We start from the raw sequence: 15,980 nt of genomic DNA on the forward strand, positions 1-15,980 counted from the left end.
ATTCTTCTTCTCTCACGTTTATTAAAAAAAAAATCATGTTCAATAATATTTTTGTTGTTTCATCTGGAATAGTGTTATTCCAGAATCAAAATTGGTTAAAAGTTAGACTGTCGTCTTGTCCATCATCTAATCTTTTAATTGTCTAAGAATCCTACAGGCAATAATATTCAAATTTCCAAAACACAAAGTAACAAAATCTCCGACATTAGACCTACATTGTCTTTGCATCAGTTTTTAATAACTGTGGTTCGGGACCATTAATGGTCCATGGGCGCCCCCCAGTGGTCTGCGCGGTACTGCAGGTAAACAAGGGTTTATTTGCTGTGACTGGAGCTGAAAGTGAGCTGCTACAGTTAACTCACCAAAGGACTGTGGTTAAAAATAATGGTGGATAAGTGGCCTAACACCCAGTCACTAAAAAGGAAACTCTCAGGAGGAATTGCAGAACTTTTGTTTTCAACATTATTATGATACATAACATGCAGCAGGCATACAGGTCTAGTTTACGGTGCTGAACGTAATATCATATTGCATCTAAACACCTAAAATAAATCACTTATGTTGGACTACCTGCTTTTTGCCAAACAAGTCAGGTCTATTTTCTTTTATCATGTTTCTAAATTACAAATACCCCAAGGTAAAGAGCTAGTAGTAAGGAACCTTTTGGATTTCCATGTATTTTCCAAAATTTTCAAGCTTACAATCCAAACTCAAAACGCCCCAAGTCGACTTGTTCATGGTTTTATTGTGGCACATTTACGAAACAGCGCCACCTTTCACGTTAGAAGGAATAAAGATGAGTTATTGGACTAAATATATATATTCAGGTTATAAATATTAAGGTGTGTTATTGTGGGTGAATTTCTAGTTATGTGGTCTGTGTGTGAGTGTTTGTAAATGGAGTGAGTGATCCTCAGTCTGAAATGTTTTGAGAAACACTGATTTAAATATTATTATTTTTATTAGTTAACTGAGAAATAAGAATACAGTCGAAACTTTTTAGTCATTCCAAAGTAAGCAATTGTTTACACCTGCCCACACAAAACACATTTCTTCTTTTACTGACATAAGTCATCCTAATTTAATATCCAATAATATCTCTATGTTTTTACAGCTGGAAGGACAACTCAGAATCAAGGTAACTGCATCCATCTATAACAATTATATATGTTTTAATTGATAAAAGTAACAAGACAGCCTTCAAATGTACCTCTAATTATTATTGTTAATTAAATAATTAATAAGTTGTTTACAATAAATCATATTCATAAGTCGTTACGATGGATCATTTTAATTAAAATGCTGCACACATTTTATTTTATTGACCTAAATTATTCTAATTTTATCTTTGTTTTTGTAGCCGGAGTGATCACTCAAAATCGAAGTAAGCTCAACGTTTCTGTCAAAAGTTTGTTTCAATACAATAGCATGTTTGAATTTCTAAAACACATTACAAAATGACGTCAAACTTTACTTTTACATATTTTATTATTACACTTTCTCAGTCGCTTTCTTGCATTTCTCACAACAGAAGTGAAATTTTCAAACCTGCTTGTTGAATATTAAAATCATACATTTCTGTTAGATGTTTTATCTAAATCTGTGCTCAGCTGGTGAATTTTGCCCACATAGATGCTAAGTTTATCCAGTGTAGGTATATTTGTGAAGCATTAGCTCAGCAATTTAATATTCAATAATATCTGTTTTTATAGCTGGAATGTCAACTCAACAGCAAGGTGAGCTAAAAGTTTAGAGCTATCTTTCAAGAACTTATTCTATTTTCATAATCCTTAATTCAAGATATTATTTTTATTATTCTTATGACACACATAATGATGAATAATCATGATTGCATATTACATTTTAAAAATGATAGCCATTCCTGTAGTGGTTTAAATCTTCTTTACAGAAAACAGGTAATCTTTAATTGACAATAATGATCTTAATTTAATGCTCAATGATGTCTGTGTTCTTATAGCTGGAGTAACATCTCAACATCCAGGTGAACTGAAATTTTAGACCTGTCCACTCACTTCCTGCTATCATTATTTTTATTATTATTTTTTATTTTTATTATTAGATAAATAAGAGTAAATAATCATAACTATATTACAATGGAAAAATGTAACTCATACCAATGAATGTATCTGTTTAAATCTTCCTACACATGAAACAAGTCTTATTGTTATTAATAACATTAGTTAAATTAATGTTCAATGATATCTGTGTTTTTATAGCTGGAATGTCAACTCAACACCAAGGTGAGCTGAAGGTTTATGCATATCTTTTTCAAGAAATGATTGCATTTTATTATTATTATATGGCAGATTATCATAACTTCATATTTTATTTGAAAAATGTTAGCCATTCCGATGAAAGTAGTGGTTTAAACCTTGTTACATAAAATAAGTCATTTTTAATTGGAATTAACATTAAAGTCAATTTAATATTCAATGTTATCTGTGTATTTTTATAGCTGGAATGTCAACCGAATACCAAGGTGAGCTGAAAATTTAGACCTATCTTTCAAAAACGTATTGGGGCCTGCCATAGCAATCCATGGGAGGCAGTCAGTGCTCTCCCCATGCATCACTATGGGCAGTCACTGCCATGATCATAGGAATTGATATTATTAATCATAATTTAATATTCAATAATATCTGTGTTTTTATAGCTGGAATGTCAACTCAACATCAAGGTGAGTTAACAATTTAATACAATGTCTATTGTTCCACAACCAATTTTGGCCAGTATGTAACTGGTTTAACCCAACCACTGTTACACATATGATTAGTTTGACAATTTAAAATGAAGCTTACTGAAAATTTCAAAATAAATGTCTCAATATTCCTCTCAGGTTAATGCACAGCTGTAGGCTTTGCAATAATATTAGCCTGTATATGACAATGGAAAAATGTAACTCATACCTTACATTTTTAAGGTATGCAAGGTAGTGCATTAGGTAGTGCATTAGGTAGTGAATTAGCATTAACCTTTTCCCTAAAATAATCATTTTAGCTATTTCTTATACATTACCTATGTTTAGTTTACTGAATGGATGAAGTGAATGTAAGACAAGATGTTAGTGATACCCCACAAGCTACTCTCACCATTCATGCTAACATGAGCATTTGGCTAATTTTAGCTTATGCATTAATTTTAACATACTGAATGGTGCAAGTCCATGTTAGTCAACATACTTGTGATTCTCCACATGGTACTTAGTAACTGTTACCGAAGCTTTGCATTGATGCTAATTTTAGCAGGAAATCACTGGTTTCCAACTGACGGGCACACTTTTACAGGCCTTGGTTAAATTTCTTCAGGAATTTTTTTGTTCTATTTTTATAGTCCTTATTAATAGATAACAGCAAATAATCATTACTGTATATTACAATGGATAAATGTTAATCATACCAATGAATGTAGTGGTTTAAACCTTCCTACACAAAAAACAAGTATTTTATTACTGACATTAGTTAAATTAATGTTCAATGACATCTGTGTCTTTTTGCAGCTGGAATGACAACTCAACATCAAGGTGAGTTGAAAGTTTACGTCTACGCTCTTACCTCAAAATATAATTATGATTAACCTTTCATTATTATTATTGCATAACAATCATAACTGCCTATTATATTTGAAATGTTTTATACATTTCAGTAGTGGTTTAAATCTTCTACACGGGTCTTTTTCTATTGACACAAATTATCATGAATTAATATTCAATGATCTTTCTGTTTTTATAGCTGGAGTGACAACTCAACACCAAGGTGAGCTGAAGGTTTAGGACTAAGCTCTTTTTCAAGAAATTATGATATTATTACATATATAATAGTAAATAATCATAAGTCCAAAATTATATTTAAAACATGTCAATTATTCAAATGAAAGTGGTGGTTTGAACCTCACTACACAAATAGTCATTTTTAATTTATATTAACATTAACTTAATTTAATGTTCAATGATATCTGTGATTCTATAGGTGGAGTGACAACTCAACATCAAGGTGAGCTGAAAATTTATACCTGTCCGTTTACTTCCCCCTATTATTATTCTTATACTATAGTAAATAATCATAACTTCAAGTTACATTGTAAACATGTCAGTGATTCCAATAAAAGGAATTGGTTGAACCTTGCTACACAAAAAACATGTCAATTATTATTGGTGTTAGTTAAATTACTGTTCATTAATAATATATTCTCTGTTTTTGTAGCTGGAATGACAACTCAACAAGGTGAGCTGAAAATTTACCTATTTTCCAAGATATATTTATTTTCAAAAGTATTAATGGATAATGGTAAAAATTCAGAACTATATATATCCTATCAAAAATATATTAATCATTCCAATGAATGTTTTGGTTTAAATCTGAAACACAAAAACAGCCTTTTATTATTGACAAATTAATGTCAGTAAGATTAATATTAAATATGTCTGTTTCTATAGCTGGAGTGACAACTCAACATCAAGGTGAGCTGAAAGTTTAGGACTAAGTTATTTTTCAAGAAATCATAATATTAAAATTTTGTCCACTTTCACGTGGGCTTTTCTTTAATTAACAGAGTGGTACCAACAAATTTTATCCTTGTGTGTATATGTATATTTAAATAAATGTCTGTGTGTGTATACGTCTCTATGTCTTTAAAACATTTTTTTTATATATGCAGGTTTGTAATAATAACTTAATGTTATTATCCAAAGTATACCTGCACATTATATTGGAAAACTGTTTATCATACCAATGAGCCCTAAAACTTAAACACATCTAATTTATTGACATTAACTTTCTTAAATTAAGGCCCAAATATCTTTATTTCAGAATCTGGATTTGTTGAAAGCTTACATTGACTAATCAATCTGACTTTCAGCCTGTCTGTCTAGAGACTATACATTGACACTTTTAGTCTGATGTTATCCAGAAAAGAGTGATTTAATCAGGTAAAATCTTTTGTACTTTCTAGGACCCCTCTACCCAATTGCTGGAACAACAAGCTCTCGTTCAGATGATGGAAGCTCACCTACAATTTCACTCCTACGAACCTTTAGCTATTTCGGACAATATTACTCTCAGATTTACGTATGTTACTTGACGTCTTGTACTTCCAATCACTTCCCTATTTACTGTAATCATGAAGACAAAATGTAAACATTTACAAAAAGTGTATCAATAGTCAGACCTAATTTAGAGCTCTTTTTCTCAGGTGAACCACAATGGACATCTGACCTTTGATTCACCATGGTATAGTTATTCTCCTCAACCTTTTCCAATGTATGGAACCAGAGACATCATTGCTCCGTTCTGGACTGATTTAGACAACAGAGGCAATGGTGATATCTACTATGTTCAGTACACCAGTGGCTCTCTTCTCCAACAAGTTACACAGGATATCAACACATACTTCCCAGCACTTAACTTTCAGGCCAACTGGATCTTCATAGCAACATGGCATGAAGTTGCCTATTATCCAATGACTGGAACAGTAAGTGATCTGTTTAAAGCAGTGTGCAAACAAAAATACTTTGTTTCTTCAAATTCATTCTCAATAAATATATTTTTATTTTTCCCAGCAAACAACCTGTCAGGCTGTCTTGACTACCAATGGCCAATATTCATTTGTGCTGATGAATTACGGGTCAATAGCCTCTACATCAAGATATGTACAGGTTAGATATTCAAATAAATGCTTGCTATAAATATATGTTTTATTTGCCTTGTCTTGGTCCCAACAAATGTAAATTTCTCTGAAAAATAACAATTTATTGACTTGTGCACATTTAATTTCTAGGCTGGATATGATACGATCAGTTCCTCTCACCACTTCACCATCCCTGGATCATTCTCCAGTAACGCAACTGGACCTGACTCAGCTTTTAGTCTTGGCAGTAATGTCAACGTACCCGGTCGCTGGGCCTTCCGTGTTGATCATGGATCATTAGTCTGCCATTTTAATGGTAGGAGAACAGAGTCTCTGTGGGTACTTTATAAAAATGAACATATGTATCATGGAAATGAGAAAAAACTTCAATCTGTTTCCTGTTAGAACAATAAGGTTATTAAAATAACTGTGTTGAAACTGAAAAATCTCTTCAGTTTAATTCTTTGTTTTCATTATAACTGTAATGTTTGAAATACCACAAACTAACATATCATTAAAGCAGCCTTAAAATTACCTATACTCTTTTTTTGCTTAAAGGTCTACCTGTTCAACTTGGCGACTCTTTCTGGAGTGACAGCACCTGTGCACAGAAGTGCACCTGCACCAGAGCAGGGCTGCAATGCTCCTACAATCCCTGCTCCTTCTCCCAAATCTGTCGGCCAGCAGCCTTTCAGTACTCCTGCCAGACAGTACAAAGACGAACCTGCACCGTCAGTGGAGATCCACATTACTACACCTTTGACAACTCAGTGTTTCACTTTCAAGGCACATGCACTTACGTTCTGTCAGAGCAGTGTCAGAATGAACTGCCCTACTATAGAGTGGAGGGGAAGAACGGGCATCAGGGGAGCACTCATGTTTCATGGACCCAACTGGTCAAAGTCTTTGTTCATGATGAAACTATTGAGCTGGTTAAAGGACGTCAGAGTCAGGCCAAGGTAACAGGACCCTCTTATGTTCTGTAATATAGACCCTGTTTTTTGTTTATATTTGTAATTATGTTTTTGTTGCCATCCTTACAGGTTAATGGAAGCTTTGTAACAACTCCGTTTTCCCTCAGAAATGGCTCTATCCAGGTTTATCAGTCAGGTTTCTCTGTGATCGTCAGCACTGACTTTGGGCTGATGGTGTCTTATGACAGGTTTTTATATGTCCGTATCAGTGTGCCCTACACATACCAAAATAGCACCTGTGGACTCTGTGGAAACTTCAACAATCACCCTGGAGATGACTTTCGAACCCGTCAGGGTGAAGTGGTGAGCTCTGATGTGGTTTTTGCCAACAGCTGGAAAGCATCTGGTGATGATGAGCCTGGTTGTGATCCTCAGTGTGAAGGTCTGGCCTGTGCCGGCTGCACAGCAGCTCAGACATCACTGTACAGAAACTCTGCCCACTGTGGTATTCTTGAGAACAGCACAGGACCGTTTGCTGCATGCCATCAACAACTTGCTCCAGGATCTTATGTGGATAGCTGTGTGTATGATCTCTGTGTCGGTGGAGGATATCAACCCATTCTGTGCCAAGCCCTAAATGTCTACTCAAGTCAGTGTCAACAAAATGGGATCCAGCCACAAAGCTGGCGGAGTTCTGGTTTCTGTGGTATGCCTGCATTTTTTTTTACAACATCAGTGATGTTAAATATTGAGAGTTTGAAAATAAATGTTTCTTGTGTTTAGAAATCCCCTGCCCAGCCAATAGCCACTTTGAGGCCCAGGGTACAGGATGTCCGTCTACATGTGTCAACCCCAATTCCACTGACAACTGCCCCCTGCCCAATCAAGAGAGCTGTGTCTGCAATTCAGGCTACCTCCTGAGTGGAGGGGTCTGTGTCCCTCATGCTGACTGTGGCTGCAGCTTTGAGGGTCACTACTACCGCTCAGGAGAAACTGTCATACTGGATGCAGACTGTGGGAGGCGCTGTACATGTAGCTATGGCTCCATGACTTGCAGCTCTCACAGCTGTGGTCAACATGAGTCCTGCAGGGTGGAGGATGGAGTAAGAGGGTGCAGACCAAACAGTTTTGCAACATGTTGGATAAGAGGACCAGGATCATATCAGACATTTGATGGAGTGATGTACCAGTACCCAGGAGCATGTCGCTTGACCCTTGCCAAAGTTATGGGATCCTCTCATCACTCGCACTTCATGGTCACTGTGGAAAAAGTTCCACAGGGGCCACAAGGTTTTTCCAATGTGCTAAAGTTTGAGGCAGAGGGAACACAAGTTGCTGTTGAGATGGGAAGTCGTAGCACTGTTAAGGTAAGTGACAGAAATCATTTTCTGCCAATAAAACAAATAGATAACATGTAACTTGATACAACTATGTTATCAAAACGACTTTATGAAGCTTTGTGTACATATTGCATATTGTGAGATTATCCTTAGTGGTTTAATCTTAAGCCTCTGTTTAATCAAAACAGCTCTCCAAAATCTTTTCTAACGTTTTTTATTTTTATTTTTATGTATTACAGGTTGATGGCCAGCTGATCAGACTGCCGTTCAGCTCTGGATCCAACAGAATCCGCATCTTCCAAAGCAGCACTCACAGTGTCATCCTTCGCACAGCCTTTGGTGTAACTCTGCAGACTGTCTGGCCTCACTTTGTCCGTGTCACTGCACCAGGTGTCTACAGTGGTTTATTAGGTGGACTTTGTGGAAACTACAATGCTGACCAGAATGACGACTTCCGTACACCCAACAGTACTCTAGTCAGTGACTCCCAGATGTTTGGGGACAGTTGGCGAGATGGCTCCCTGGCAGATCACTGTGTGGAAAACAGACCTCGTAACTCTGTAACCAACTACAATTCCAGTGACTACTGTGGAGTTCTTACTTCACACACTGGACCATTTACATCATGCTGGGCTACAGTGAACCCATGGCAGCAGGTAGAGGCATGTGTAGGAATCCTCCAGGGTTCCAGTGATCCAGCATCAACACTATGTGAGGTCCTACGAGATTATGCACTGATGTGTCAACATAACGGTGTGTCCCTGGGACAGTGGAGAAATGCAACTGGCTGTGGTAAGTTCTAGAACCACATTTTATAAAAATGCCTTTGAAATTAACACATGCATGATGACTTTTTACTTTTTTCCCCTTTTGTGGCCCCCAACAGAACTAACCTGTCCATCAAACAGCCACTATGAACTCTGTGGAAGTTCATGTCCGTCTTCCTGCCCCAGCCTCTCCTTCCCCTTCACCTGTGACACTCAGTGCCAGGAGGGCTGCCAGTGTAATGATGGGTTTGTCCTCAATGGTAACCAGTGTGTGCCTCCGACATCCTGTGGATGCTTTCATGATGGACGCTATCGGCAAGCTGGTGAACAGTTCTGGGATGGTGAAGAATGTCAGAGCTTTTGCACCTGTAATGGTGTAACTGGTGTAGTCCAATGCTCCCCAAATTCATGTGGACCTCAGGAGTCCTGCCATGTTGTGGGGGGTGAGTTTGGCTGCCATCCCAACCCTCATGGTACCTGCTCTGCCTCTGGAGACCCTCACTACCTGACCTTTGATGGCAAGGCCTACGACTTCCAAGGAACCTGCCGCTATGTTCTGGCAACAGTTTGCAATAATACTCTGAACCCTCATCAGTTTTCTGTGAAAGCAAAGAACGAACCGTGGTTTGGACTGCCAGTTTCTATCACGGCTGAAGTTTTTGTTGATGTCTTGGGCTATGAAGTGCGTATGTGGAGAGGCAACAGGGGTACTGTGGAGGTAAGCTACGCTGTCTTTGATGGAAGATAGCTACATATTTAAAGCTGTTTATCTGATGTGGTTTTGAAAAAAGTGATTTCTAAACTACTTTTCAAAGCCAAAACATTTCTTTTTGGTATATTACCAAACATATGTTCAGTTATTTAATGTCCACATCAGTAATAGTCCAGAAATATCAGTTGTGTGAAAAAGCTTTTTTCTTCACAGGTGAATGGAATAACAAGAAATCTGCCAATTGTTTTCAATGGAAGCCTTTCAATTTTTGGAAGTGGATCTCAAACATTTGTCAATACAGAGTTTGGACTGAGCGTCATGTATGATGGAAGTAGCACAGTATCCATTTCTGTCCCTCCAAGCTACAGGTAGCCTATCTAATCTTTACAGCTTTAATTTAAATATAATTTTCTTCAATCCTATAGTTATCGAATTAATGCATTTTTTTAGAACTGTTAAAAGAGAATATCATCATTGTCTGTTTCATTGTCATTAAGTGTTCAACATTTTTGATTCAGTCTTTTTTATCTTGATCAGAGGAAAGATGTGTGGACTTTGTGGAAACTTCAATGGAAATCGAAATGATGACTTCCACACCCCAAGTGGAGCATTGACCAACTCAGCAGATGCTTTTGGGGCAGCTTGGAAGGTTCCTGGGAACTACACCTGCAGTGATGGCTGTGGCTCTTCATGCGCACAATGCAACGATGATCGATCCGCCAGGGCCCAGTGTGAGGTGATCCAGGCAGCTGACGGCCCCTTCAGCTTCTGCCACGAGGAAGTGAATCCAGCTCCATATTTCAGTGACTGCGTCTTTGATGTCTGCGTGTCGGGAAGTCGAGGAAGTGATCTTTTGTGCAGGGCTCTAGAGACATATGTCAGTACCTGTCAGTCTGCTAATGTCCGAGTCTACCCTTGGAGGCAAAACACCACTTGCAGTAAGTATGGAAGGCAGTGTGCTATTTAAGTATTCAATCAAAAAAGTATTTTCCTCAAAAGTCTCTCAAAATATGTGATATCCTATGTTTGAGCTTGTTTTAACCAACTTGTCCTTCTTTTCCTCAGGACTTGAGTGCCCAGCCAACAGCCATTATGAGCTGTGTGGAACAGACTGTGGCAACACCTGTGCCAGCAGCATTGATGCTGCCTGCGACCATGTTTGCTCTGAGGGATGTTTCTGTGATGAAGGTTTTTCCAGGAGTGGAGGAAGCTGTGTGCCTGTGGAAAGCTGTGGCTGTCAGCATGATGGCTTTTACTTCAATGTAGGTCATTTCAGTTTACTTTATTCTTGGTAAATTAGGTGAGAATCAAGACTGAATGACTTTGAAGAATGAAACATCATTGAGGTGCTGCATTTCAAGAAAACAACTCACACATAATGTCACCTGGTGCAGTGCTGTATAGTAACAAAGTAAAAATACTTCACTACTTAAGTATATCTTGGAGTACTTCATACTTTCCTCGAGTATGAAATTTTTTGATAACTTTCACTTTTACTTCACTATATTTCCGAACTGGGCTGCACAGTGGCGCAGTGGGTAGCGCAGTTGCCCTGCAGCAAGAAGGTCCTGGGTTCGATTCCCGGCCTGGGGTCTTTCTGCATGGAGTTTGCATGCGTGGGTTCTCTCCGGCTTCCTCCCACAGTCCAAAAACATGACTGTCAGGTTGATTGGTCTTTCCATAATCATAACAGCTTTTTTTCCTCCATGTTACTGACTATTTATTTTTCTCATTTTCAGCACTGACCTTACTGAAAGGGAAAACTTAAGGCTTACAAAAACTTTGTATTTTCTGTGCTGGAGGGTTTACTAAGAAGCTGATTCAGTTGTAAAGCAGGTTAAGTTAATCTTGTTTAGGTAAAGCACCTAATTTTCTTAACTAAATGATGCCTGTAGGTTTATCTATTAGCAGGTTTAATTTTGCCTGCACTTGGTTGTGTACATTATTTAAAGTGTATTTGACAAGTTTATAAAAAACACTTATACTTTTCATTACATTACTTGAGTACATCCATTTTTACAGCAATTTCCATACTTAAGTACAAGACATTTCAGATACTTTAAGACTTTAACTCAAGTAACATTTCAGTCAGTGACTTGGACTTTGACCAAAGTCATATTTTGGAGAGGTACCTATACTTTTACTTGACTCTTGAGATTTCAGTACTTTATAAAACACTGACCTTGTGTGACCTCAATGCAAAACCAAAAGACAGCATTTCAAAAAGAGAGTTTAGTAGACTCCTTGGGTAAAATTCTTAGAATCTGAAAGTGTCATTTTAACCTATTGAGATAATTATATGGGAGGATGGTTCTCTCTCACAAAGACAAAAGAAGATGCTTGCTGAGGCTGGGCTTAAAGGCACACAGATAAGAAGCAGCCGATAGTCCAAAATTAGCTTGATGCATGTAGTTTTCTAATGCAACCTAACAAAGGAAAGCAAACTATATATCTGACTGATATATACAAATATCAGTCAGACTGTTTTAAGGTTGTGGAATCAATTCTAGCTTCCACTTTTTACACATCAATGTGCTCCTGGATTGTGTTACCAATCTTCTTGGATGTATGCACATTAGTGAGTATGATTATGATTGGGTAAATGTGGCTATAATGTGAAGTTCTTTGAGTTCTCCCTATGACTAGAAAAACACTAAAATTCAGTCCTTTTCTATTTACCTTTTGAAGTTTTCAAAGATTTGCAGAAATTAGCATGAGGACATTTACTGTAATTGCCCTGAAGCTATTTGGGTGTTATGTGCATTTAAGTCAAAACTCAAGCACAAGGATAGGCTATATATATAGTCGCAATCTTTTGTTTGGCACCCACTTTGGAAATTCTTCCAGTGATTGAGAAAAGCCTTAACTGATAGGAAGGCGTGGAAACTTGGCAAGGGCAAGTTGGGAATTAGGTTTTGTATGATGCAGTTTTACAACTATGATTTCAGAGAATCATTGCAGTGGTGCTTTCCTTATTACCTCAAGGTTAATATCTTCTTAATGTTGTCAAACAACCTAATATTTTCATGTTTCTCATCTTGCAGGCCGGTGAGTCCTTCTGGACAGACGGTTGTTCCCAACGGTGTGAATGTCGAGCACCCAATGTCCTGATCTGCAGTCCCTCACCATGCACTCCTGCACAAGAGTGCACCATCAGAAACGGCCGGTTGGGCTGTTATGATGCAATGTCTACCTGTACTGTGTGGGGTGACCCACACTACATCACCTTCGATGGAGCCCTTGCTCATTTTCAGGGATCATGCTCCTACGTCATCACTGAAAGCTTGAGCCACAGCAACAATGAAACTCAGTACAAAGTTGTGGCCACCAACAAGCACAGAGGAAACAACCTTGTGTCTTTCGTATCATCAGTTGATATATACCTCTTGAATCCTCATCAGAGAGTTACTGTCAGGCTTGGACCTAACAAGAGAGTCAAGGTAAACTTTATTTTAAATTCAGGATAAACAACCAAGATTTCTTGTGCTAAAATTTTGGTCTTACTCTCTGAACTTTCATCGTAACAGGTAAATGGAGCTGAGGTTTCTCTTCCCACGACTGCAGGGAGTTTTGGTCAGGTGATGAGGCAGGGAAGTTACATAGTGTTTGACGCTGTTGATGTCGTAGTTCAGTTTGATGGCTCTAGTACTTTACTGGTCAGGATGGGCCGCAACTACCAGAACAGAGTCAGTGGAATGTGTGGGAATTTCAATGGTGATCCCACAGATGACAAAGTTTTGCCCAATGGTACTTTGGCCAAAAACGACAACCAGTTTGGCCACAGCTGGAAATCAGAGACAAGCCAAGCAGGGTGAGCTCATGCTCCATTTATTTGCCTTTACCTAAAATTTTAACAATTGCAAATGTCTGTGCATATATCTGCTGCTCCTAAAATCTTTTAAACGTCAAACGACTTTTCTAGATGTGGATCCACTGATGAGAGAAGTGGTGATGGACTAAGTGACTGCAGCTTCATAGAAGAATACACAGAACTCTGCAGAGTCATCACTAACACCAGTGGCCCATTCAGTTCTTGTCACCTGCATTCTGACCCCCAACCATTTTTCACTTCCTGTGTTTACGATCTCTGCCTCTACACACCAGCCAACGGCATGCTATGTTCTGCTGTCTCTGCTTATGAGAAAACCTGCACCAATTTGGGCCTAAGCATCCCTGACTGGCGCTCTCCTTTGCGTTGTGGTATGCTTGTTTTGCTCAATAAATTATCACAGCAATGGCTTATTAATTAACTTTATGCAATGTTTGTTTTGAAACTTTCTTGGCCTTTTCTGATATATTTGACTCAGCCGAAACAGACCCCTGTGAACAGCTGGACTGTGCAGAGCATGAATGGTGTGGTAAGAAAAATGATGTGTACGGCTGCTTCTGTGATGAGCACCATCATCGACCCAACAATGAGAGCTACGGTACATGCAACACCCTTTAAATCTTCTGTTTTTCATATGAAGAACTGTAATGATAATAACGTTCCAAACATGATTTGTTCGCTGGTGCTTTATAGTCGGTGCCTAAAGTTGAAGCATTATCTTAGTTTTACTACATCATTTTGTGTTGTTGGTCTCAAAGCCTCAAAATATGTTTCTCCCTCTGGTGAGCAGACTCAAACATCGACTGCTCCAGCAGTTCTGGCACCATGTCAATATCTCGCTGCCAGCTGTTTGAAGCGGGCTTCCACTCCAGTGCTCTCCATCTCCAAGACAGATCCTGCAATGGGACTCTTCAGGACGGACGACTCGTCTTCCACTTTGACAATGACCACCATCTGTGTGGGACAGCTCTTAGGGTAACATTCATGAGATGGAACATCTTCTTTAAATCTCCCAATATGTTACTTAACTTGATTGATTGGATTCTGTCATATCACTGTTTAGAGCAATGGAACCCACTTCATGTATGAGAACACTATTCAAGGAAATGTGGATCCTCATGGAGGTTTGATCAGCCGTCAAAGGAATCTTCACCTGGATTTCTGCTGTATTTACCCTCTGGCTCAGGCTCTGTCAATGGCTGTGGGCATCAACCCTGTGGAGAGGTGATCATACCATTTTCTCCTGTGGTTCTTTTCACCATTATGTCTATAACCAGTTGTTGGTTGTTTTTCTTTACAATGGACCCTGTAAGCAAATTGGGTGTGAGCTTATCAGATGCAATTAACTGGTTGGTCACATAAATGTTTCTTCTGCAGCATTTTGAGGAAAAAGCTTCCTATTGGCACTGGATCATATCGTGTGAGGATGATCCCATATGAGGATGAAGGCTTCCACTTCCCCTTCAGCACAAATGGAAACATAGAACTGGAAGTTGATGAGATGTTTTACGTGGAGGTACGAACGGAAGGGGTGGATCAACGCCAATTTGCCACAGTTCTGGACTCTTGCTGGGCCACACCAGTCAACCAAGCAAACTACCCTGTCCGCTGGGATCTCATTACATCACAGTAAGTGAGATCATCTTGTTCTTTATTATTTAATTCAGTGTCTTCTTGCTGACACTCTGACTGATGCATTTGCTTCACAGGTGTCCTAATCCAGAAGATGGAACCGTAGAGGTGATTCAGAACGGTGTCTCCACTGTGTCTCGTTTCTCCTTCAGGATGTTCACCTTCACCAACACACACAGATTTACTTGCACTGCAGTGTCCACTTGTGTCTTTTGAGAAACAACAACTGCAGAGCTGTAAGTTTTATTGTGTGCTTTTAGTGGCTATACTGTATTTACTTAAGCTGTGCACCTTTAATGTTGCTGCTTTTCATTTTTTTTCCAGCATTGCTACCCGGGTCACCACACTCTGTTCAAGAGGGACATATCTTACCATGACTCTGCTGCTCTGTCAATTGGACCACTGGTACTTGGGGCACAACCAAATACTGGTAAAGTTCTATCACATCTTTATCATTTTGTAATTACAAAGTTAATATTCCAATTGATTGACAAAATCTATGTATCTCTCTTTTTATATAGGTGGACTAATCCAAAGAAACAGTGTGAATCCAAAGATATTGGCGTCAGATGGTACAGGCCATCTGGCATCAATTGTTACCCTGCTTGTCAGTTTGCTGATGACCAGAATTCTGGTCAATTGATATCAAAGAATAATCACACTTTAACATCCAATAAATTTAGTTATGATTCATGAAGGTAAGAGGTATTTTCGGGTTTGGTTTGTACTCATTATGCGAGAAACATTAGTTATTTTGCTTTTCTAACATCTGGTGCACTGTTGTGTTTATGCCATTTGTTGGTTTAATACAATTTTTAGTTGTTTTGTGGTATTTTTTGGATCATTTGTTTTTGGTAATATGATAGGATATAAAATTTTAACTGTTGGATGAAAGGTTACATTTAAGTATATAATTCAATGTTTGCAGTTATGATCTTGAAGTGTCAAATTCAATGAAATGAAGTATAATTTGTCATTGTCTAATTTTTGTTTTATGTGGTGGGAGATACATGTACTTGATTATGAAACGGATGAATAAAAAAGTTCTAATGAATTTTAGTGTGTACTTTCATGTTTTTTCCTGATGTTTCATTTCCCATCAGATACTGTTTCGCCTGTGTCTCGGAACCGGCAAGCAGCACA

The 15,980-nt window shown here is 38.3% G+C and overlaps 1 protein-coding gene across 1 annotated transcript in view; it reads left to right on the forward strand.

Moving 5' to 3' along the window:
- LOC129377644 (alpha-tectorin-like) overlaps positions 1-15,891 on the forward strand; it is a 31,176-nt gene extending 15,285 nt beyond the window's left edge. The window contains 33 exon segments of the mRNA XM_055057747.1: positions 1,713-1,736; positions 1,979-2,002; positions 2,238-2,261; positions 2,477-2,500; positions 2,675-2,698; positions 3,518-3,541; positions 3,750-3,773; positions 3,987-4,010; positions 4,221-4,241; positions 4,454-4,477; positions 4,969-5,084; positions 5,209-5,487; positions 5,576-5,671; positions 5,794-5,959; positions 6,202-6,602; positions 6,687-7,263; positions 7,341-7,924; positions 8,137-8,689; positions 8,784-9,382; positions 9,590-9,744; positions 9,914-10,314; positions 10,442-10,638; positions 12,421-12,816; positions 12,904-13,187; positions 13,299-13,576; positions 13,684-13,803; positions 13,996-14,180; positions 14,269-14,429; positions 14,583-14,834; positions 14,915-15,006; positions 15,009-15,073; positions 15,162-15,267; positions 15,359-15,891. Of these exon segments, the coding sequence (XP_054913722.1) occupies positions 1,713-1,736; positions 1,979-2,002; positions 2,238-2,261; positions 2,477-2,500; positions 2,675-2,698; positions 3,518-3,541; positions 3,750-3,773; positions 3,987-4,010; positions 4,221-4,241; positions 4,454-4,477; positions 4,969-5,084; positions 5,209-5,487; positions 5,576-5,671; positions 5,794-5,959; positions 6,202-6,602; positions 6,687-7,263; positions 7,341-7,924; positions 8,137-8,689; positions 8,784-9,382; positions 9,590-9,744; positions 9,914-10,314; positions 10,442-10,638; positions 12,421-12,816; positions 12,904-13,187; positions 13,299-13,576; positions 13,684-13,803; positions 13,996-14,180; positions 14,269-14,429; positions 14,583-14,834; positions 14,915-15,006; positions 15,009-15,073; positions 15,162-15,267; positions 15,359-15,480 (6,422 nt within the window). The 3' untranslated portion in view covers positions 15,481-15,891.
- Positions 15,892-15,980: the final 89 nt, after the last annotated feature.

This window comes from Poeciliopsis prolifica, unplaced genomic scaffold, assembly GCF_027474105.1.
Source record: "Poeciliopsis prolifica strain line A6 unplaced genomic scaffold, Auburn_PproV2 SCAFFOLD049, whole genome shotgun sequence".
Lineage (NCBI taxonomy): Eukaryota > Metazoa > Chordata > Actinopteri > Cyprinodontiformes > Poeciliidae > Poeciliopsis > Poeciliopsis prolifica.